The sequence below is a fragment of the Carcharhinus amblyrhynchos genome, chromosome 9 (assembly GCF_965287045.1).
Source record: "Carcharhinus amblyrhynchos chromosome 9, sCarAmb.v2.hapA, whole genome shotgun sequence".
Lineage (NCBI taxonomy): Eukaryota > Metazoa > Chordata > Chondrichthyes > Carcharhiniformes > Carcharhinidae > Carcharhinus > Carcharhinus amblyrhynchos.
In genome coordinates, this window is record NC_137332.1 from 98389051 (window position 1) to 98414327 (window position 25277).

The 25277-nt window shown below is 47.6% G+C and overlaps 1 protein-coding gene across 1 annotated transcript in view; it reads right to left on the reverse strand.

The window, feature by feature from the left end:
• LOC145348643 (collagen alpha-1(V) chain-like) overlaps positions 1-25277 on the reverse strand; it is a 181060-nt gene that overhangs the window by 89394 nt on the left and 66389 nt on the right. The window contains exons 14-26 of the mRNA XM_080196809.1: positions 22107-22181; positions 20167-20253; positions 18782-18838; positions 17932-17985; positions 16584-16637; positions 16438-16491; positions 15957-16010; positions 9366-9419; positions 6473-6517; positions 4605-4658; positions 3144-3188; positions 2999-3052; positions 2330-2374 (exon numbers count right to left, since the gene is read on the reverse strand). Of these exons, the coding sequence (XP_080052935.1) occupies positions 2330-2374; positions 2999-3052; positions 3144-3188; positions 4605-4658; positions 6473-6517; positions 9366-9419; positions 15957-16010; positions 16438-16491; positions 16584-16637; positions 17932-17985; positions 18782-18838; positions 20167-20253; positions 22107-22181 (732 nt within the window). The remainder of the gene's footprint in view (positions 1-2329; positions 2375-2998; positions 3053-3143; positions 3189-4604; positions 4659-6472; positions 6518-9365; positions 9420-15956; positions 16011-16437; positions 16492-16583; positions 16638-17931; positions 17986-18781; positions 18839-20166; positions 20254-22106; positions 22182-25277) is intronic.

Here is a 25277-nt window from a genome sequence, read left to right on the forward strand (position 1 = left end):
GGACCCCCTACGCATCTGGCTTTTAGCAGGATGGCAGTTGATCTTCTCGAAAGGTATATTTTGAGGGGGCTTATCTACGTAGATACTCAGAGGATGGATGGGTTCTTCCAGCCTCGACCGTGGCGGGCATCATCGCAGGTGGGACAGGAAAATTCCTGGCCCACCCACAACGACGCCTGCCATTGTGAGGGCTGGGTGACACAATGGTTAGCACTGCTGCCTCACAGCAGCACAGATTCAGGTTCGATTCCTGGCTGTCTGTGCGGAGTCTGCGCTTTGTCCCTGTGTCTGTGTCGGTTTCCTCCGGGTGCTCCGGTCTCTTCCCACAGTCCAAAAGACGTGCTGGTTAGGTGCAGTGGCCATGCTAAATTCTCCCTCAGTGTGCTGAAACCGGTGCCAGAGTATGGTGACTAGGAAATTCACAGTAACTTCACCGCAGTGTTAATGTAAGCCTATTTGTAACACTGACAAATAAACTATAAAAACTTTAAACTCCTGTTCCCTCATGGGAAATGATTAAGCCTCTTGAGGAGTGGGCCCAGAACTAGGGGCACAGTCAGTCTATAAATCAGGGGCCTCCCATTTCGGATGAAGGTGAAGAGAGAATTCCTTCTCTCAGAGGGACATGAGTGTTAAGAATTCACTGCCCCAATGAGAGGATGTACGCGGGTCATTGCATTCAAGGCTGAGTGAGGTTTTTTATCGACAAGGGAGTCGAGGTTATGGGGGCGGGTACACAGGGAGGAGAATGGGGTTGAGGCCAGAGTCAGATCAGCGATGATCTTACTGAATGGCGGAGCAGACTCGAGGGGCCCTATTCTCCGGCTTCTGTTTCTAATGTAACTTTGATCTGGGTTCACCCTGAGTGGCGTGCCTCAGTACCTCACGGAACAGCGGGACGCAGCAAGCCAGTCACTGTGGTAGGGTCATGGCCGTGACTGATGTTCTTGGATCACTACCTGGAAGACATCCTCGGGCTGCCCTTGAGGCGTGCAGATTTGATTTGATTTAATTCATGTCAGACTCCTATTTGTTGACTACAGCTCAGCCTTCAACACTGTTATTCCCATGAAACTCATCTCCAAACTCTGTGGCCTGGGCCTCGGCATCTCCCTCTGCGACTGGATCCTGAACTTCCTAACTCACAGACCAAAATCGGTAAGGACAGGTAACAACACCTCCTCCACAATCACCCTCAACACGGGTGCCCCACAAGGCTGTATTCTCAGCCCCCTACTATACTCCTTATACACCTATGACTGTGCGGCCAAATTCCCCTCCAATTCGATTTTCATGTTTGCAGACGAAACCACGTATTGGGCTGGATCTCAAACAATGACGAGACAGAGTACAGGAGTGAGACAGAGAATCTGGTGAACTGGTGCAGCAACAATCATCTCTCCCTCAATGTCAAAAAAATGAAGAAGATTGTCATTGACTTCAGGAAGTCAAGGAGAACATGTCCCTGTCTACATCAATGGGGACGAAGTAGAAAGGGTTGAGAGCTTCAAGTTTTTAGGTGTCCAGATCACCAACAACATGTCCTGCTCCCCCCATGCCAACACTGTAGTTAAGAAAGTCCACCAATGCCTCTACTTTCTCACAAAGTTAAGGAAATTTGGCATGTCAGCTATGACTCTCACCAGCTTTTACAGATACACCATAGAAAGCATTGGTTCTTGGTATGGTTCCCGCTCTACCCAAGACTGCAAGGCACCACAAAGGTTGTGAATGTAGCCCAATCCACCACTCAAACCAGCTTCCCATCCACTGACTCTGTCTACACTTCCCACTGCCTCGGCAAAGCGGCCAGCGTAATTAGGGACCCCACGCACCCCGGACATTCTCTCTTCCACCTTCTTTCTTCGGGAAAAAGTTGCAAAAGTCTGAGGTCACGTACCAATCAACTCAAGGATAGATTCTTCGCTGCTACTGTCAGACTTTCGAATGGATTTACCTTGCATTAAGTTGATCTTTCTCTATCCCCTAGCTATGACTATAACACTACATTCTGCATTCTCTTGTTTCCTTCTCTATGAACAGTATGTTTTGTCTGTATAGCACGCAAGAAACAATACTTTTCACTGTATGTTAATACATGTGACAATAATAAATCAAATCAAATTTTTGTGCAGAAATGTCCGGTCCCAGTCAGTTTTAGACAGGGCTCGGCACAAAGGGGGAAGTAGAAAGTGTGATGTGAATTGTGCTGGTATAATGGTCAGCAGGCGATTAGATAGAAAGACTAGTCGGTGAGTTGGGCACCTCACGCAAGGGATTAAACCACCCGTTCTGAATGATGGAGGCTCATCCGGCCGACGTTACTTACCTTGTGGCCAGGAGGACCCATGGCTCCCTGAGGACCGGGTATACCCTGCAGGAGAGAAGGCAGAAAGATGAATGAGGGATTGGAAACAGCACGCTCGCCTCTCACACATCTGGTAGCAGGCACGCACAAACATCTCTCAGCTTCATATACACCCGGCATCAGTGCCACACATCCAGTCCAAGACAGTAGCTCAGTCACATCCAAAGTACACAATAGATTAGAGAGCAGCCTGTCTATTCTCAAAGAAAACTTGGACTGTGACAGTTCAGGAACAAATGAGGGATAACTCTGCATTTTACAAGACAGCGATAGTGTTTACAAATCAGAGCTGTACTCAGTAGTGAAGGGACAACGTTTATAGTCGGTGTTTGTACATAATGGCATGGGGAGATGTGGTTTATAAACTGTATTTCTACATAATAGTGAGGGACAGTGTTTATTGTCCATACTGTTTGTACACAGTAGTGAAGGAGATGGTTTTATAGATTTTGTTTGTACACAGTAGTAAGAGACAATATAGGCCTGTATTTGTACACTGTAGTGAGGGGGACAATATTTATAGACTGAGTTTCTACACAATAGTGAGGAGGCAGTGTAGACTATATTTTTATAACTGGTAGAGGGAATGGTGTATGTGGGCAATGTTTTTGCCTTAATGTGACATATTACCTGAGCTCCGGGAATGCCTTGTTGCCCCGGTGGTCCCGGTTCTCCTTGTGGCCCCTGTTTGGGACGAATCAGAAAACACGGTAAATTCCTGAGCGCTTACAGTGGACAGATGAACAAAGGGAATATAAGGAGAGAAATCACGCACCAGGTTTCCTTTCGGACCGTGGGGGCCATCCGATCCTCGCACACCCTGAAACACAAGAGAAGCTCACTAGCAATGTTCAGAAAACGGAGGCGGTTCAACTTTTTCCACCAATGGCCCATGAACTTTCCCACACCTATCTCAATTTCCATTTGGCTGAAAACAATGAAAGGTAGAGGTGAAATTGGCAAATTGGTTTTTTCAAAAGGCTGGAGATGGAGAGACATCACGTTGCTAGTCTGAACTTGTGCTGTAGTACGTAGCAAAGCTACCATTAGAGGCAGAGCCTCATCCTCAAATGATTGCTTGCCGATGGGGGCAGTTGCTTTAGCTCAGTTGTCTGGACGGCTGGTTTGTGATGCAATGCCAACAGCGCAGGTTCAATTCCCATACAGGCTGGCGTTATTCACGAAAGGTTCAGTTCTGTGTTGCCAGACACTAAGTCTAGTTGGTTAATGTTCTTCCCATTCCCCCAGAGACTAAGTCCCGTTGGTTAATGTATCTGTCCCATCTGGGTCGCATGGCTGCACCTTAATTTCTTCACTCAAAGGGTGGTGAATCTCTGGAATTCTCTGCCCGTTGAAGTGGTGGAGGCTGCCTCGCTAAATATATTTAAGACGCGGGTAGATAGGTTTTTGATAGGCAAGGGGATTAAGGGTTATGGGGAGAAGGCGGGAAAGTGGAACTGAGCCACGACAGATCAGCCATGATCTTATTGAATGGTGGGGCAGGCTCGAAGGGCTAGATGGCCTACTCCTACTCCTATTTCTAACGTTCTTATGTTCTTATCTGCCTGCTCCTCCAGAGACTAAGTCCCGTTGGTTAATGTATCTGCCTGCTCCTCCAGAGACTAAGTCCCGTTGGTTAATGTATCTGCCTGCTCCTCCAGAGACTAAGTCCAGTTGGTTAATGTTCTCCCTGCTCCTCCAAAGAACAAGTCCCTGCCTTCTCAATGTTGCCACTTGCTTGAGGTGTGGTGATCCTCAGATTGACCCACCAGCAGTGAGCTCTCTTCCCCATCAAAGCAGATAGCAGCTTATGGCCATCTGGGATTATGGCGACTTTACGGTATTACACGTGCTCAGCCACTCGCCCAGTAGAGTGCCGCTGATTTGGGAGCGAGCCGTTACTCTGGTCTTCACCGAATGCAACCAACAGGTCAGCACCAGATTCAGCTTTGCTTCAGGGATTAGGCACAAAACTCCATCTGAACGAACCTTCCGCAGCCACAGAGGAAGCTAGTCGGGAGAGGATGACCAAGTCACGAAGCAAGATCGGAAATGGGAAGACCGATCACACCATTCACTGATTGGTGCGCGGCGAGGGAGGGTGGTCAGGGGGCACACTGTTACCCGGAGACGTGGAATATTTCACTCCGCGGTGAACATCATTTTCTGTCAGCCGGTCAGTTTTAATTTTCACAGAAAACAGGCAATTGTTCTTTTTGTATCTGTATTCACTCACAGGTGGTCCTTGCAATCCCTGAGGTCCTTTGGGTCCAAGCAGTCCTCTTGGTCCCTTGGAGATGGAGAGGGACAGACAAAGAGAGAGAGAGAGAGAGAAAAATAAACATTTCAGGATTAGGTATTGTATGCAACATAGCACAGTAGCTAAAAAACAGTAAGACTTGTTGGGTTAATGTCAAGTCATAAGAGGTATACAACATTGAAAAAGGCCCTTCAGCCCATCACATCAGCATCAGTCAAAGACGAACCACCTAACTATTCTAGTCCCACTTCCCAGCACTTGGCCCATGGCCTTGTAAGAAGGCTGATAACACCAGATTTAAGTCCAACTGATTTGTTTGATAGTAAACTCGCAAGCTTTTGGGGTTTGCCCCTTCGTCAGGTGAATGGAAAGGTGAGGGTTTGGGTGGGAAGGTGGAGTCTGGTCATTTTGAGGGGTGGGGGGAACAGAGGGGGTGTCGGGTCAGGTGAGGTCAAGCCGTTTGGCAGGGAGGTGGAGTTGAGGTGGGTGTAGTGTGGAAGGTTCCCTGGGGGTATTGTATGTGAGTGCAGGATATTCCATGCGAGACTGGGTCTGGATCTGGATCTGGGTTTTTTTTTAAATAGTTACTCTGGAGTAAAAAGTGTTGTTTTTTTCCCCTTTTAACTCTTTCAGAATAACTATCGGGGTAAAACTGGCTGAACCGCCTGAAGTTAGCGATGTAAATTAGCAACACGGTGGCACAGTGATTAGCACTGCCGGCTCACAGCACCAGGGACCCGGGTTCAATTCTGGCCTTGGCTGAGTTTGCACATTCTCCCTGTGCCTGTGTGGGTTTCCTCCCATTGTGCAAAGATGGGCGGGTTGGGCTGATTGGCTATACTAAATTGCTGATTAGTGTCCCAAGATGTGTACATTATGAAGATTAGCAGGGTAAATGCAGGGGATTATAGGGACAGAGCTGGGTGGGTTGGAGAGTCGGTGCAGACTCGATGAGCCTCCTCTCGCACTGTAAAATCTGTGTTTCTGTAAATTGTTTCTGTTGGATGGTTCCCAGCCCTACACAGTTTTCCATCGGATATTAGCACTTCTGGACAATTGCCAGGTTAAGAGAATCTCCTGGAGGGATTTTCCAATGCATTATTGGGATACTGTCCAAATGCGAAGCTGGAGAAGCAGGAAATTATAGGCCTAAGTGTTTATTAACAGCTCGTAACAATACTCAATCTCCAAGGTACAGCCACATGGATACTGTCTCCATGCCAGATTCTTCCAGCCACTTTTGCGTACACAGCCTGCTATCATGTGACTGTCTGCAACACTCCGTACTGTTTCCCCAGTCCCATATTAATCCTTGCTCAGATGAACACTCTCATATTACAGCCAGCATTGATCAGACGTTGCAAACTGCTCTTGACGTAGGGGTGATGATCTGTCCTGATCCTCTTGTGGATCAAAGTCTGATCTACACTTGATTTGGAGGAAACCAGAAAGAAGCAGTGGGAGAGAGGGAGTGAGGAAGAAAGGTGAATTGGGAGAAAGCAGGCAAGGTGAAAAATCGTTGGGAGAGAGGGGTGAGGTGAAAGGACATTGGGAGAGGGAGACAAGGTGAAAGGTCATGGGGCGAGGTGAAAGGTCATTGGGAGAGAGGATGTGAGATTCGGTATTAAAGGGTAAGTATTGACTGGGTGAGGTGGCGAACGTGTGCCTGGGAGCAGTGGCTCGGCAGTGCCGGGGAGGCCACAGCACATTAGGACCAGACAGCTACACTGCACAAAGAGTGTGTCCCATTAGACTTGCTCTCTCTGATGCTGACGGCTCCTGAACAAATCCTGGTTTCTCTTCACCACTCTGGGAGACAAGTCCAAACATCAGGATATACTTACGGGTTCACCCGGCAACCCTCTGGGACCAGCCTCTCCATCATCTCCCTGCAGACAAAAGACCAAGGTAAGATCTCACAGCACAAAAAAAATCACAGCCTGATATCTAAAACCATCTTACATATAGGGTACGCAGCCTGGCAACAATGGCTTCATGTGTAGAAACTGCAGCTGAGGAAACTCTCCATAATAATAGGCACAACTTTCCCAAAGGCCTGACAAATATTTCCAGTCTTTCTCCTCAATGGAATTTTAACCCATTCAGGGGCAGATTCCATCAAGCCCCTTGGTGAGGGTGAATTCCTGACAATTCCCTCTTTCTTTTCACTGATATGCCTATCACTGCACTGGATAAAAGCCATCAACTCAAAGTGACATTTTCAAATGATTACTGACATTGTCACTGGTCAGCAATCAAAGGGATTCCAATCCTCATTCAGCAGGGTGGTGGTGACAGCAACTAATGTTTCAGCTTCTCTCTGAGATCGTATCGAGGAAATGACAAAGAGTTTGTGCGGAGGAGAGTTATCAGAACACCTCCAACTACCTCAGCAAGCCCCTTCCCCATCCATCCTCACAAAGCATTTCATGCCAATGAAGTACTTTCTGAAGGATCATCGCAGTAATGATGTCACAACCACAGCAGCCCATCTGCATACAACATGACTTTCGGGAGACCGTGGCATAATGGTATTGTCACTGGACTAGTAATGCTCTGGGAACTGGGTTCGAATCTCACCAGGGTAGATAAAGTCATAGAGGTTTACAGCATGGAAACAGGCCCTTTGGCCCAACTTGTCCATGCTACCTTTTTTTTTTAAAACAGGTAAGCTAGTCCTAACTGCCTGTGTTTGACCCATATCCCTCTATACCCATCTTACCCACGTAACTATCTAAATACTTTTTAAAAGACAAAATCATACCCGCCTCTACTGTCGCTGGCAGCTTGTTCCAGACACCCATCACCCTCTGTATGAAAAAATTGCCCCTATGGATCCATTTTTATCTCTCCCCTTTCACCTTAAACCTATGCCCTTGAGTTTTAGACTCCCCTACCTTTGGGAAAAGATGTTGACTGTCTACCTCATCTAACTCATTCTAAAAAAAAATCTGGAATTAAAAGTCTAATGATGGCCCACGAGTCCATTCTCGATTGTTGTAAAAAATCCATCTGGAACTGATGTTCTTTTCAGGAACATTAATTCTTGGCCTCAGCCTATATGTGACCCCAGACCCCAGCAATGTTAACTGCCCCCCTGAAATGACGTACCCGGCCGGTATTCATTCATCTGGTTTGTGAGATAAAGGTGCCGCCGCACTCCTTATTTCCCTCCAGGAGGTGGCAGTCAACCGTCTTCGTGAACCATAGCGGTGCATGTGGCATGGATACCCCGACAGTATGTGACCTGCCTATGGCGGTTTGATAGAACTGAGGCTCAGAGGGCATGCAAGGCTGTGGGTCTGGAGTCACATATAGGCCAGATGGGTATGGATGGCAGATTTCCTTCCCTAAGGGGGCATTAGTGAACCTGATGGGTTTCTACAACAATCAATAACAGTTTCATGGTCGGCATTAGACTATTAATTCCAGATTTATTGGTCAAATTTAAATTCCATCAGGTGCTGCATTGGGATTTGAAACTGGGTCCCAGGGCTAGGTTTATTTTTTTCTTTCATGAGGATGTGGGTGTCACTGTTTGGGTCATCTGTTGCCCATTCCTAATTCCCATTGAACTGAGTCTCTCACCGGCCCTCTTCAGTGGGCAGTTAAGAGTCAGCCACACATTGCTGTGGCTCTGGAGTCACATGTAAGCCAGACTGGGTAATGATGGCAGATTTCCTTTCCTAAAGGGGCATTAGTGAACCAGATGGGTTTTCTTTACAATAGGCTGGAGCCAGGTGGACCATATCAATGACACTCCTTATTGGTATGGGTACTGTGATCTGATACATGTCCCTCCACATCTACCACCTGACCTATTGGTTCCTGCCACCTTCTGGCTAAAAGAGTGATAGACACTAAAGTGAGATGAGGTTATACTTCAGAGGGCAGCACGGTGGCACAGTAATTGGCACTGCTGCTCACAGCACCAGGGAGCCAGGTTCAGTTTGCAGCTTGGTCACTGTTTGTGCAGAGTCTGCACATTTTCTATGTGTCTGCGTGGGTTTTCTCCGAGTGCTACGGTTTCCTCCCACAGTCCGAAAGACGTGCTGGTTAAGTGCATTGGCCATGCTAAATTCTCCCTCAGTGTACCTGAACAGGCACTGGAGTGTGCCAACTAGGGGATTTTCATAGTAACTTCATTGCAGTATTGACGTAAGCCTACTTGTGACAATAATAAATAAACTTTAAGCAGTTTCGATGAGTGTAACAGATTGCATTTACAGTGCTTTAAAATATCTACTCCATGCGTCTGCTCCATGCTTCAGCTCCAACTTCCAGCTCCCAGCTTTTTCTGTGGTTTGTTTACTTTCCTCTGAGTCCACACCCAGGTAGAAGCAATTGAGCACAGTGAGCATCAATGGTAAACAGACTCACATGGTCAAATAGATGGGTCTATACAAAAGTCCCATTGTTTCATTATTACTAAGACTGGCTTTTTATTCCAAAGATTTAGATTGCAAATCCCTTAGCTCCCGTGACAGGGAAGCTTGTGATTCTGAAATTTTCATCTGGGCCTATGGATTACAAGTTCAGTGATATTACCACCATGCTGCCTTCCCATCCCTGGGTTAAGATTCACCCCCAAAACCCCCACAGCAAGTTGACCCTAGCTTTACCCATTGCTTGCATCCGGATGGACCCAGAGCTCCGGATGTTCCCTAATCCCAATGGAACACGCTTACCCTGGAAGGCGCCTGTGCGATGTGGTGGGGGAAAGCAGCAAACACTCACCCTTTCTCCGTCTTCCCCTTGGTGTCCCATCGGTCCCTGTGCACCGGGCTCTCCCTAAGGATGACAGACAAACAACAGGATTAAGTTCCCGGTGCACCATCTGCACACAAAGTCTCCCATCGGCAAACCGTCGGCATAGAGCCCTCTCCCACGCCCTGTTGGCAAACAGCGCACGTGTCCCAGATCATCGCCCACCCAGCCCCAACATCAGGGGGAAACCACAGGTGGGATCTGCACCTTTGCAACATGAACCATTGCATCAGAAGGAGGAAGAGAATCGACCCTCCGCAGTCACCAGTAAAGGGAAGACTGCCGGGGGTGCGTTGCTATGACGCCATCGACACTGCAGGACATCCCGAAGGCCTCCTCAGATAGTGAGGCATGGTCTCCATTGTAACGTGGGAAGTCTGTGCACAGCAAGAGCCATCCAACACGCAGTGAACTGGATAAATCAGTTTCTGAGCTCTCATTCAAAACGATGCCCCCAGGATCTTTCACATCCACTGAGAGAAAGTGTGGACAATTTAATACCTCACCCTTTTCCTTTACTGATTCTGTCAGACACTCATGTGGTTTGATTTATTATTATAGTCATATGTCTGGGATACAGTGAAAAGTATTGTTTTTGTGCATTATACAGAAAACATGTACCATTTGTAGAGTACATAGGGAAGAAGAAAAGGAGAGGGTGCAAAGCCTAGTGTTGCAGTCACAGATAGGGTGAAGAGAAAGCTCAGCTAAATATATGATAGCTCCTATTCTAAAGTCTGATGACAGTTGGGAAGAAGCTGTTCTTCAGTCTGTTGGTACAGACTTTTGAATCCTTTTGCAGTGGTTGGAGCTGCGCAGGAATTAGATTGGCATAGAGTATATAGATTCCGTGCACACCAGTATTATTCCCTTGGCTTAACGGGAGCCTTGGTTTCAGAAAGGATGTGATGGCATCGTGGAGAAGCGAGGAAAAGATTCCCGAAGACGGTTCCAAGGATGAGGAACTTCAGTTACGTTGAACACACTGCAGAGGTTGGGACAGCTCTCCTAAGAGAGAAGTTCAAGAAGAGATTTGACAGAGCTCTTCAAAATCACAAGGGTTCTGGATGGCGGAGGGGATAGGAAGAAGCTGTTCCTATTGGGGGAAGAGACAAGAACCAGAGGGGGGTAAGTAGCAAGAGGAGAAAATGCCACTTGAGGAGAAACTTTTTTCCTGCAACAAGTAGTTAGGATCTGGAATGAAGTCTCAGAGTGTGGTGGAGACAGATTCTCACAGTGAGTGGTTAGGATCTGGATTGTACTGTCTGAGAGTGTGTTGGAGACAGATTCACACAGTGAGTGGTTAGGATCTGGAAAGTGCTGTCTGAGAGCGTGTTGGAGACAGATTCACACAGTGAGTGGTTCGGATCTGGATTGCACTGTCTGAGAGTGTGGTGGAGACAGATTCACACAGTGAGTGGTTAGGATCTGGATTGCACTGTCTGAGAGTGTGGTGGGGACAGATTCACACAGTGGGTGGTTAGGATCTGGATTGCACTGTCTGAGAGTGTGGTGGAGACAGATTCACACAGTGAGTGGTTAGGATCTGGAAAGTGCTGTCTGAGAGTGTGTTGGAGACAGATTCACACAGTGAGTGGTTAGGATCTGGAAAGTGCTGTCTGAGAGCGTGTTGGAGACAGATTCACACAGTGAGTGGTTCGGATCTGGATTGCACTGTCTGAGAGTGTGGTGGAGACAGATTCACACAGTGAGTGGTTAGGATCTGGATTGCACTGTCTGAGAGTGTGGTGGGGACAGATTCACACAGTGGGTGGTTAGGATCTGGATTGCACTGTCTGAGAGTGTGGTGGAGACAGATTCACACAGTGAGTGGTTAGGATCTGGATTGTACTGTCTGAGAGTGTGGTGGAGACAGATTCACACAGTGAGTGGTTAGGATCTGGATTGTACTGTCTGAGAGTGTGGTGGAGACAGATTCACACAGTGAGTGGTTAGGATCTGGAAAGTGCTGTCTGAGAACGTGTTGGAGACAGATTCACACAGTGAGTGGTTAGGATCTGGATTGCACAGTCTGAGAGTGTGGTGGAGACAGGTTCACAAGTGAGTGGTTAGTATCTGGAATGCACTGTGAGAGTGTGGCGGAGACAGATTCACACAGCGAGTGGTTAGGTTCTCGAATGCTCTGTCTGAGAGTGTGGAGGGGGCAAGGTTCAATTGAGGTATTTGTGAGGGAATTGGATCATTATCTGAAAAGGAAGAATCTGCAGGGATAGTGAGAGAAAACGGGGGAGCGACACTCGATTTCCTTATGAAGCAAGGATATAAAAACATTGGATGTAATTTGAAGGAGGTTTTCAGGCTGATATCCGAAATACAAAACAGAAAATGCTGTATAAACTCAGCAGGTCTGGCAGCATCTGTGGGTATAGATAGAAACAGAGTTAATGTTTCAAGTGCATGTGACACATCCACAGAACTGTTCTGTCGAAGAGTCATACCAATGCTGTTTCTCTCTCCACAGATGCTGCCAGTCCTGCTGAGTTTAACCAGCATTTTCTGATTTTTATTTCAGATTTCCAGCATTTGCAGTGTTAATACCAGGAATGGGTGGATTGTCTTTTGAGAAAAGGTTGAAGGGTTTAGCGGTTGGAAGAGTTTCCTCTTTTTTCTAATTCAACCATTGGACATGGGCATTGCTGGCTGACCAGCATTTATTGCCCAACCCTAGTTGCCCTCGAGAAGATGGCAGTGAGCTGCCTTCTTGAATCGCTGCGGTCTGTGCGCTGTGGGTTGACCCACAATGCAGTTAGGTAGGGTATTCCAGGATTTCGACAGTGAAGGAACGGTGGATACATTTCCAAGTCAGAATGGTGAGTGAGTTGGAGGGGAACCTCCAGGTGTATGCTGTCCTTATCCTTCTAGATGGTAGTGAGCATGGGTTTGAAAGGTCCTACATCTTCTGGGAGAATCTAAAAGAGACAGGCATGGTGGCACAGTGGTGAGCACTGCTGCCTGACAGTGACAGGAACACAGGTTCGATTCTCAGCTTGGGTCACTGTCAGTGTGGAGTTTGCACATTCTCTCCGGTTTCCTCCCACAGTGTGCAGAGGTTAGGTCGATTGACCATGCTAAATTCTCCCTCAGTGTACCTGAACAGGCACCGGAGTGTGGCGACAAGGGGATTTTCACAGTAACTTCAATGCAGTGTTTCTGTAACTGGCTTGTGACTAATTAAATAAATAAACTTCTTTAAACTAGAAGTAGGAATCCCCATTTAAAAATAAGGAGTCGCTCACGTGAGACAGAGATGAGAATTCTTTTCTCAAATGGTGACAAGTCTCTGGAACTCTTCCTCAAAAGACAGTGGAAGCAGAGTCTTTGAATATTTATAAAGGCAGGGCTGGGTAGATTCTTAACTAACAAGAAGGAGAAAGATTATCGGTGGTTGGCAGAAATGTGGCATTGAGGTTACAATTAGATCAGTCATGATCTTGTAGATGGTGGAGCAGTTCAAGGGGCCGAGTGGCCTAAACCTACTCCTAATTTGTACGTTTGCAGGTTGATTTCTCCCTCAGAGAGCCAGAACTGACACAACCTGCTGAATGGCCTCCTTCTATGCTGTAACCATTCTGTCATAGAAATGGATTTTACCTCTGGCAATATTGAGTGGAGGAAAGCATGAGGGTTAAGTTGGGTTAAAGGCATAGCCTACATCTAATCCTGACTGTTTTATGTCCAGTAAGAAGCCTCACAACACCAGGTTAATGTCCAACAGATTTATTTGGTAGCAAATGTCACTAGCTTTCGGGCATCTGACCCTCCGTCAGAATGGAGAGTTCTGATCACAAACAGGGGATGTAAAGACACACACTCAGTTTACAGAATACTGATTAGAATGTGAGTTTCTACTTCTAATCATGTCTTAAAAGGTGCAGACAATGTGAGTGGAGATAGCATTAAGCATCAGTTAAAGAGATGTGTATTGTCTCCAGACAGGGACAGTAAGTGAGATGTTGCAAGCCCAGGCAAGTCATGGGGATTACAAATAATGTGACATGAACCCAAGATCCCAGTTGAGGCTGTCCTCATGTGTGCGGAACTTGGCTATCAGTCTCTGCTCAGCGACTCCGTGATGTTGTGTGTCGTGAAGACCGCCTTGGAGAATGTTTACCCGAAGATCAGAGGCCGAATGCCCATGACCACTGAAGTGTTCGCCAACAGGAAGAGAACACTCTTGTCCAGTGATTGCCGAGCGGTGTTCATTCATCTGTTGTCGTAATGTCTGCATGGTCTCCCCAGTGTACCAAGCCTCAGGACATCCTTGCCTGCAGTGTATTAGGTAGACAATGTTGGCCGAGTTGCAAGAGTATGTGCCGTGAACCTGGTGGATGGTATTTTCACGTGAGATGATGGCTTCCATGTTGATGATCCGCCATGTCTTGCAGAGGTTGCTGTGGCAGGGTTGTGTGGTGTCGTGGTCACTATTCTCCTGAAGGCTGGATAGTTTGCTGTGGACACTCCTCGTCACAATGGATGTCTCGGCACTCTACACCAGCATCCCCCACGATGATGGCATTGCTGCAACTGCCTCAGTACTCAATGCCGACAACTGCCAGTTTCCAGATGCTATTTTACAACTCATCCACTTCATCCTGGTCTGCAATGTCTTCACCTTCAACAACCAGTTCTTCATCCAGACACACAGAACAGCCATGGGGACCAAATTTGCACCTCAATATGCCAACATCTTCATGCACAGGTTCGAACAAGCCCTCTTCACCGCACAGGACCTTCAACCGATGCTATACACTCGATACATTGAAGACATTTTCTTCCTTTGGACTCAAGGTGAACAATCACTGAAACAACTATATGACGATATCAACAAGTTCCATCCCACCATCAGACTCACCATGGACTATTCTCCGGAATCGGTTACATTCTTGGACACACGCATCTCCATTAAGGACGGTCACCTCAGCACCTCACTGTACCACAAGCCCCCGGATAACCTCACAATGCTCCACTTCTCCAGGTTCCATCCTAAACACGTTAAAGAAGCCATCCCCTACGGACAAGCCCTCCGTATACTCAGGATCTGCTCAGATGAGGAGGATCGCAACAGACACCTCCAGACGCTGAAAGATGCCCTCATAAGAACAGGATATGGTGCTTGACTCATCGATCGACAGTTCCAATGCGCCACAGCAAAAAACTGCACCGATCTCCTCAAAAGACAAACACGGGACACGGTGGACAGAGTACCCTTCGTCGTCCAGTACTTCCCCTGAGCAGAGAAGCTACGACATCTTCTCTTGAGTCTTCACCATGTCATTGATGGAGACGAACATCTCGCCAGGATCATCCCCACACCCCCATTTCTTGCCTTCAAACAGCCACACAGCCTCAAACAGACCATTGTTCGCAGCAAACTACCCAGCCTTCAGGAGAACAGCGACCACAACACCACACAACCCTGCCACAGCAACCTCTACAAGACATGCCGGATCATCAATATGGATGCCATCATCTCACGTGAGAACGCCATCCACCGGTTAACGGTACATACTCTTGCGACTCGGCCAATGTTGTCTACCTGATACACTGCAGGAAAGGATGTCCCAATACATGGTACATTGGGAAGACCATGCAGACGCTACTACAACAGATGAATGAACACTGTTCGACAATCACCAGGCAAGACTGTTCCCTTCCTGTTGGCGAACACTTCAGTGGTCACGGGCATTCGGTCTCTGATCTTCGGGTAAGCGTTCTCCAAGGTGGCCTTCACGACACACGACATTGCAGAGTCGCTGAGCAGAAACTGATAATCAAGTTCCACACACATGAGGACGGCCTCAACCAGGATCTTGGGTTCATGTCACACTATCTGTAACCCCCATGACTTGCCTGGGCTTGCAACATCTCACCAACTGTCCTGTCTGGAGACAATACACACCTCTTTAACCTGTGCTTAATGCTCTCTCCACTCACATTGTCTGCACCTTTAAAACTTGATTAGTTGTAAAAACTCGCATTCTAATCAATATTCTGTAAACCGAGTGTGTGTCTTTACATCCCCTGTTTGTGATCAGAACTCTCCATTCTGACGAAGAGTCCTGAAAGCTAGTGGCATTTGCTACCAGATAAACTTGTTGGACTTTAACCTGGTTTGTGAGACTTCTTACTGTGGTTACCCCAGTCCAACGTCGGCATCTCCACGTCGTGTTTTATGACCCTCCCACTTGAGAAATGAGGAATGAGATATTTAACAGTTGCTGCTGCTCAGTATTGGGTGGGATTTGAGTCTGTCTCTCAGTTGATGACTGAATGGGGCCAATTGCTCATTCCTACCAAATAGAGTCTGAGCTCCTGTTTGTGCATGACCTGGTCTTCAAGTGCATGTGTGCCAGAATAATGTGTGACCAGCGTGCTATCCCGACCTCCGCACTCTCCCTATGACTCCATCCCATTCTCCAGGTGCCTGCACAAAGGCTGCAAGGTGAGCCCATCCTCTCCTGATCCGCACTTAACCCTGGGGTGGCCACATTGGCACGATGGAGCACTCTGACACGTCCGGCCACTCAGCCCCATACTCACCCGGTTCCCCTTCTCTCCGGGCAGGCCAGGTAATCCATCGAAACCTCGGTCACCCTGCACAACACAAAGATACGGCCTGAATGTGGGTGTTACAGCTCAACGGGAGCTCACTGTCAAACAGCCATTCAACACTGATCAGCAAACACACACACACACACACACATACACACACATGCGTACAAACAGATTCGCAGACACAGTTACACACAAACACAATCACAAACACATGCAGACACACACAAACTCACACTCACACGGACACACACCTGCACACTCAGAAACACACTGACACATTCACATGCTGACACACGCACACACACACAAACACTCGTACGCACATAAATACAGAGCCAAGCATGCGCACACACACTCGCGCGCGCGCGCACACACACGCATACTCGCGCGCACACACACACGCATACAAAAACTTTCCGGTTGCAAATGACATCCCCACAAACTGAGTGTGTCCCCTTTTTCATACCTTAATGCCGGATTCACCAGGGATTCCCCGTGCGCCATCAGCACCTGCGCGACCCTGCAATGTAAGCCAGGCTTGTTAACGTGAGGCTGCAAAATGTCACTGCTGAGAAACTATTGGGCTAGAAGTGTGGAGGAATGTTAACTTACCCTCCGTCCAGTTCTGCCTGGAGCACCAGGGGCTCCTTGGGGCCCACGTGGACCCTATTCAACAAAAAGACAAGTTACTTACTGCACCCCAGCAATGCCACAGGGAAGACTCATCATATCATCACTGACTGTAAACCCCTGGCACTCCCATTCACTGTAAACCCCCCTGCAAACTCTCACTCACTGTAAGCCCCCCCGCCAATGCACTCCCACTCACTGTAAGCCCCCTCCACGCACTCCCACTCACTGTAAGCCCCCTCCACGCACTCCCACTCACTGTAAGCCCCCTCCACGCACTCCCACTCACTGTAAGCCCCCCCCACGCACTCCCACTCACTGTAAGCCCCCCTCAAGCACTCTCGCTCATTGTAAACCCCCCGCAATCTCTCACTCACTGTAAACCCCCTGCAAACTCTCACTCACTGTAAGCACCCCCTCCACACTCTCCCGCTCACTGTAAGCCCCCTCTAATCCCTGGATGCTCTCAGCCTCTGTAACTGCCCCCCACATTCTCAGTCACTGTAACATTGTAATCACTCTACATTCTCATTGTAACATCCCTCACTGTAACCCCCCCCAACACTCTCACTCGCTGTAACCACCCCCCCCACAATCTCACTCAAAGTAGCCCCTACACACAATCAATCACTATTTCCCCTCCCGAAGTCTCTCATATTGTAAACCCTCTTCCCCGCACCCTCACTCACTGTCACCCCGAAAATCTCACTCTAACCCTTCCACATTATCCCTCGCTATCACCCCTACTCACTTTGAGACCCCCGCCCTCTCGCTTACTTTGAGACCCCCACGCTCTCGCTCACTTTGAGACCCCCACGCTCTCGCTCACTTTGAGACCCCCGCCCTCTCGCTCACTTTGAGACCCCCGCCCTCTCGCTCACTTTGAGACCCCCGCCCTCTCGCTCACTTTGAGACCCCCCACGCTCTTGCTCACTTTCAGACCCCCGCCCTCTCGCTCACTTTCAGACCCCCGCCCTCTCGCTCACTTTCAGACCCCCACGCTCTCGCTCACATTGAGACCCCCGCCCTCTCGCTCACTGTAACCCTACCCGCACTCTCGCTCACTTTGAGACCCCCGCCCTCTCGCTCACTGTAACCCTACCCGCACTCTTACTCTCTGTAACACCCCAACACACTCACACTCTGTAAATCCGCCCCCTCACACTCTCACTCACTGTAACCCCCTCCCGTACTCTCACTGTAATGCCCACCATCCCAAGCCCCCCGCACTCTCACTTACTGTAACGCCCATCACCTCCTCCCCATGCCTGCACTCTCACTGACTGCCTCACTCCAGTTCACATGTTCTGAGCTACACGGAGTTTCTTACCTGGGGTCCCATATCTCCTCGCTCACCCTTCATTCCTGATCTACCAGGACTTCCCTGGAAGGCAAGAACAACATCTTGATTAACAAGAACCAAAACAACATGTAGTAATCATCAACGAGCGTTTGAGGGTGGGACGTTAGCTCAGTTACACTGTACACCATTCAGTTATGCAAGGAGTTTATTCAACTTTTGTCACGTGTTAAGGATCATTGACCTGAGCAAACTGCAGGCCCACATCCTGAACTAGAGGACCAGTGGAGAACCAGGAGCAGTACTGACCCTGTGACAGTGCAGCACTCCCTCAGTACTGACCCCCTGACAGTGCGGCACTCCCTCAGCACTGACCCTCTGACAGTGCGGCACTCCCTCAATACTGACCCTCTGACAGTGCAGCACTCCCTCAGTACTGACCCTCTGACAGTGCAGCACTCCCTCAGTACTGACCCTCTGACAGTGCGGCACTCCCTCAGCACTGACCCTCTGACAGTGCGGCACTCCCTCAATACTGACCCTCTGACAGTGCAGCACTCCCTCAGTACTGACCCTCTGACAGTGCGGCACTCCCTCAGTACTGACCCTCTGACAGTGCGGCACTCCCTCAGTACTGACCCTCTGACAGTGCAGCACTCCCTCAGCACTGACCCTCTGACAGTGCAGAATTTGAAATGTTGATTGTCTGACTCTGCATTGAACCACGATGGTAAGATTGGATGTTTTTTTTACCTCCCGCTCCCTCAGTCACTAACTCCTGATCTCACTGCAGCGTTAACGCCACATCCCCCTCCCCCCACCCCCCCACCGCCGCAGCAAGCTGACCTGCAAAGCAAGGTGAATGGAGGAGAGGACTCACCAATGGCCCGGGTCGTCCTGTGAAACCCATAGGTCCTGATGGTCCTCGCAAAGCCAACTGCAAGTGGAAGAGAGAGAGAGGTCAGGGCTGGGCTGCTGGTCTAACAGGTTACTAGTCAGTCAATGTGGCAAATGTGCTTTCAACTTCCTTACCGCCTGCCAGTGGCGCCTGCTGGATGGATTTGCAGATTGGGGTGGACCTCGAACCGAGATCTTCTTACACAGAGGTCGGGGGAGGGTGTGGGGTGAGCGGGGGGATGGAGGGAGGCGGTGGCTACCCTTAAGACCCCTAATACCATGTCGACAAGTCCGTACTAATAATAGATTTAATCAATGACTAAAGGCAGGCTTTGGACCTACAGTTCTCCATTTGCTCTCAAACTTCTTTCTTAACCAAAGGGGTTAGGTTTGCCAACCCACGATCCTTGATGGTTTTCTTTTCATAAATCTATGTTCAATTTTCCCCCAGCCCCATTATGGTTTTGCCAATGCCCTGCATGCCAGTTCGCTCAGGGAGTCATAGCAACACGCATGTCGCAGATTGGGGCTATGGATGGCGATGGTAGGGGCCTCAGCATTCTCCCAGGAACCTCTCGTATACTTGCCGCCTACCATCCGTGCGTGATTTGACCATGTTAGAAACACACCTTTGTGGGATCATCAGGTGGGGACAGGATTTGAATTTGGAGTCCTGGCTCAGAGGCAGAGAGGCTACTTCCAGCCAAGATGGCAGGCGAGAGGCAGTAGTTTGTGGGAGGGGTCCACAAAAGAATCGAATGGCTCAGGGTTACTATTACAATAAAGGTAGGATTACTACATTCTCAGGTGTAGTCCCAATGCTGGTGACCACCATGCTACCCGGTGACCAAGGGCCACAACACACACACTTGTTGTAAAAAAACCTAGAGGCAAAGGCAGAAGGAGGCACCACGCTGAAAAATCCCCCACCTTCCTCACCATCCTGATTCCCCACCACCATCCCACTGCAACAAAATGCCACAAGGATGAATCTACCACTGGCTGTCCTGGAATTCGAGAAAAAAAGATAAGGGAGATGGGACAAATAGTTAAAATAAGGGACAATCCCTTTAACAGGAATTGTTCCTCCTGGCCCCTGGTCCCAGCACGTCCTCTCCTGAAGTGATCTCCAGGTTATACTACTCACACTCTGCCATTGCTGGACAGGCTAATCACGGTGGATGTGGTGAAAATCCTCTGTCCCGCAGCATGGGTTGATATGGGCTGATCCTGGGGAAGTGAGGTGAGACAGTGAGTGAGGGGATGGCAGGTAGGGCTGGCTGTTGGTGGTGACTGGGTATTGGGTACGGAGGTCCCAGTGCCCAACTGGCAGAGATACAGCCTCAATCGGTCAGGGTCCATACTTACCCGGGCCTGTTGCAGGATTGCCTGCGCCTGGGCCTCTTGTGCAGACACAACTGGTCCCTTGTCACCTCCACTCGCACCGAACCGGAACTGAAAATAGAAACAGATACACACACACAGACACATACACAAAATGAGGCAGGTGGTCTGAGAAATGCAAAGCTACACAAGGAGAAAGAGACTGATGGTCATTCGGACACCCAACTCCCAAGCTGCTCAACACTCGGCCACTGCCTGAGCCCAGCTAGCCATGTGGCTCCAGTAATCTGACTAGTGCCAACTTGGGTCCTCAGGAAACACATACCTTGGCTTCAGAGATTCATGTGGTCTGTGTTTTCCCTACTGTCTAAATGTCAGAGTCGTTCTCAGTGAGAATTCTCGCCTATATTTGGGGAAACATGCTCAGTGACCCAACTTAGTCTGTCGGATTGTGAAGCTCTCAGATGGGCTGGGAAGGCAATCAGATTCATATATCTAGAAATTAAAAATAATCTTGTCATTCCCTCTAATCATTGCCTGCAACATCTTCCTGCTGGGAGAACACACACACACAATCATTTCCTGTAATTTCTCAGTGTGTTCCTGCTTGGGACACTTACATTAATTTCCTCTAATTTCTCAATGTTTACTATTGGTGATCACACCATCATGTCTCAATTACTGATCCTGGGGACACCTTTCCAAACCTGTTCCCTGTAGTTTTGGAAACACTGACTTGTCCAAGGGGAAATTGGACTGGGAAGATGGTCATCTGGTGTTTCCAAACATGAGCACTGTCCAGATGAAGGGCATGTTCAAAGACATGCTGATTAAGTGCATTGGCCACGCTAAATTCTCTCTGTGTACCTGAACAGGGCTGGACTGTGTCAATAGGGGTTTTCACAGTAACTTCATTATAGTGTTAATGCAAGCTACTTGTGACTAATAAATAAATAAACTTTACTTTGTGTCCTTCCAGTGTGTTCAAGGCACTTCAAAAAGACAAGACATGATCATATTCGCTAGCACGGAATGAACACCAAACAGAGGAATTTGAAATTGTCTCCAATACGTGCCATGCCATCTCATAAGGCACAGTGTTTGATGTGGAGAAGAACAATGAGAGGTTCCATGAATACACTGAATATCAGGGGTTCTTATGGAATGATTACGGATAAACTACTCACTGTTTTCAACATAGGGTTTGTCACCATGGATCAGGCAGGGAGACACAGTGGCGCAGTGGTTAGCACTGCTGCCTCACAGTGCCAGGGACTTGGGTTCAATTCCCGGCTTGGGTCACTGTCTATGCAAAATCTGCACATTCCCCCCTTGTATGCGCGAGCTTCCTCCAGGTGCTCTGGTTTCCTCTGAAAGACATGCTGGTTATGTCCATTGGCCATGTTAAATTCTCCCTCAGTGTGCCCAAACAGGCACCGGAGTGTGGTGACTAGGCGATTTTCACAATGACTTAATTGCAGTGTTAATATAAGCCTACTTGTGGCATTAATAAATAAACTGAAAACTTATACTTAGATTCAGTAAGAGTGATCCTGATAGTGGGGGAGTCCAGAACAAGGGATCATAGTTTGAGGATAAGGGGTAAGCTTTTCAGGATTAAGATGAGAAGAAAGATCTTCACCCAGGGAATGGTGAATCTGTGGAAGTTGCTGCCGCAGAAAATAGTTGAGACCAAAGCATTGTGTGATTTCAAAGAGTTAGATATTGCTCTTGAGGCAAATGGGGATCAAAGGATATGGGGAAGGCAGGATCATGGACGATCAGCCACGGTCATAATGCAAGGCGGAGCAGGCTCGAAGGGCTGAATGGCCTATTCCTGCTCCTATTTTCTATATGTGTTTCTATGTTTGACCCAAGGGGCCCAATGCGGCACTCGACCACATCAGCCCCACTCCGAAGATCCCGTTTCCCACTCAAGCTGCATCTCTCACATGGCTACTTACCGGAAGCATCAGTGATGTACCGGGGGGCCCGGGAAGCCCATCAGCACCAGGTAGCCCAGGCCGGCCATTACGTCCCTGAAAAGAGATTGAAATTCAGCACTTCAGAGTAACAAGCTGCCACTATAAAACCCAAAAGAAAGGCAACATTCAAATCAGCAGTGGGCTGTGCACTGAAAAATGCAGCAAATACTATAAAGAACAAGTGACAGAATGATATATCTAATATTGTTCATGGTGTATAAAAACACTTACTGTATATGACACACACTATAACTGTGTATAATCACACTCACTGTATATAACATACACACTATAATGGTGTATAATCACTCTCACTGTACATACACACTATAATGGTGTATAATCACTCACTGTACATATACACTATAACTGTGTATAATCACAGTCTCACTGTAAATACAACATAACTGTATAATCACTCTCACTGTACATAATACACACTATTTCTGTGTATAATCACACTCCCACTGTGCACACGCACTATAACTGTATAATCACTCTCACTGTACATACACACTATAACGGTGTATAATCACAGTCTCACTGTACATACACTATAACTGTGTATAATTGCGCTCACTGTACATACACACTATAATAGTGTATAACTACTCACTGTACGTAACACACACAATAAGTGTGGAAATCACATTCACTTTACATAACGCACATACTAATACAGTGCATAATCACTCACTATATAACATACACTATAACAGTGTATAATCACACTCACTGTACATAACACACTCTATGACTGTATAATCACTCCCACTGTACATACACACTATAACTGTATATAATCTCACTCACTGTACATAACACACTATTACTCTGTATAATCATACTCTCACTGTACATTACACACTATAACTGTGTATAATCACACTCAGTACATAACACACACTATAACTATGTATAACCACACTGTCTGCACATAGCACACAACGTGTATAAGCACATTCGCTATACATTACACTATAACTATGTATAATCTCAATCACTGTACATAACATACAGTATTACTGTGTATAACCACACTCTCATTGTACATACACACTATAACTGTATGGATAGAGAATTGACTGACTGGCAGAAGGCAGAGAATGGGGATAAAAGGGTCTATTTCAGGATGGCAGCTGTTGATTAGTGGTGTGCCTCAGGGGTCAGTGCTGGGACCACAACTTTTCACAATATACATTAATGATGTGAAGGAAGGAACTGAAGACACTGTTACTAAGTTTGCAGTTGATACAAAGATATGTAGAGGGGCAGGTAGTATTGAGGAAGCAGAGGGGCTGCAGAAGGACTTGGGACAGGCTAGGAGAGTGGGCAAGGAAATGGCAGCTGGAATACAATGTGAAAAAGTGGGAGGTTATGCATTTTGGAAGGAGGAATGGAGGCAAAGACTACTTTCTGAATGGGAAAATGCTTAGAAAATCATAAACACAAAGGGACTTGGGAGACATTCTTCAAGATTCTTTTAAGGTTAACATGCAGGTTCAGTTTGCAGTTAGGAAGGCAAATGCAATGTTTGCGTTCATGTCAAGAGGACTAGAATACAACAGCATGGGATGTACTTCTGAGGTTGTATAAGGCTCTTGTCAAACCCCATTTGGAGTATTATGAGCAGTTTTGGGCCTCATATTGAAGGAAGGATGTGCCTTGGAGAAGGTCCAGGGAAGGTTCACAAGAATGATCCCTGGAATGAAGAGATTTTCATATGAGGAACGGTTGAGGACTCTGGGTCTGTACTCAGTGGAGTTTAGAAAGATGAGGAGGGGATCTTATTGAAACTTACAGGATACTGCGAGGCCTGGATAGAGTGGACATGGAGAGGATGTTTCCACTAGTAGGAAAATCTCGAACCAGAGGGCACAACCTCAGGCTAAAGGGATGATCCTTTAAAACACAGAAGAGGAGGAATTTCTTCAGCCAGACAGTGGTAAATCTGTGGAAGTCTGCCACAGAAGGCTGTGGAGGCCAAGTCATCGAGTGTCATTAAGGCAGAGATAGAAAGGTTCCTGACGAATAAGGGGATCGGGGTTTTGGAGAAAAGGCAGGAGAATGGGGATAAGAAAAAGATCACCATGATTGAATGACAGAACAGACTCGATGAGCCGAGTGGCCTAATTCTGCTCCTATGTTTTATGGTCTTATAATCACTCTCACTGTACATAACACACACTATAACTGTATATAATCACACTCTCACTTACACACACACTATAGCTGTGTATAATCATACTGACTGTATATAACACACACTGTCTATAATTATATCACTGTACATAGCACACACTATAACTATGTATAATCACTCACTGAACATAACACACTATCACTCTTTATAATATCAATTATTGTATATAATAACACTAATGTCTCAATGGATGGCACAGTGGTCATCACTACTGGCACACAGCACCAGGGACCTGTGTTCGATTCCCAGCTTGGGTCATTGTCTGTGTGGAGTCTGCACATTCTCCTCATGCCTGTGTGGGTTCCCTCCGGGTCCTCTGGTTTCCTCCCACACTCCAAAGACATGCGGGTTAGGTGGATTGGCCATGCTAAATTGCCACTTGGTGTCAGTGGGATTAACTAGGTTAAATGCATGGAGTTATGGGTGGGATTGTTGTTGGTGCAGACTCGATGGGCCGAATGGCCTCCTTCTGCACTGTGGGGATTCTATGATTCCATTAACACATACAATTCCTGTCCTGTATCACGATCTTACATTAGATACGTATTATATAATAATCAATGGGGTTCAGAAATTGTGTGGCCCTTTTTGGGGGGTTTAATCTTAAGGCTGTCACTAACACTGCATGTCCTGGGAAAGAAACACATATGCCCCTGCTGGTGGGTTCACTAGTACCAAGTGGTAGGTTATTTGTTAAATATCATGAGTGGTCTTCCTTGCGTTGGGAGAAGGTAAGGGATAGCTGTGTGGATCCGTGCACACCAAGGAGCTCCCTGAATCGGAAGGGCTGAGGAAGGGACGTACACTGTAACAGCCTGACCGAAAGGGAATGGCCCTGCTTCGTCATCGCTCCACACCTCACGGGAACGTCAGGAATATAGAGCCATAACCGGACGGGAAACTGGGAGCGACAACCCCGCATGGACTGACCTCAGAGCGATAAGTTC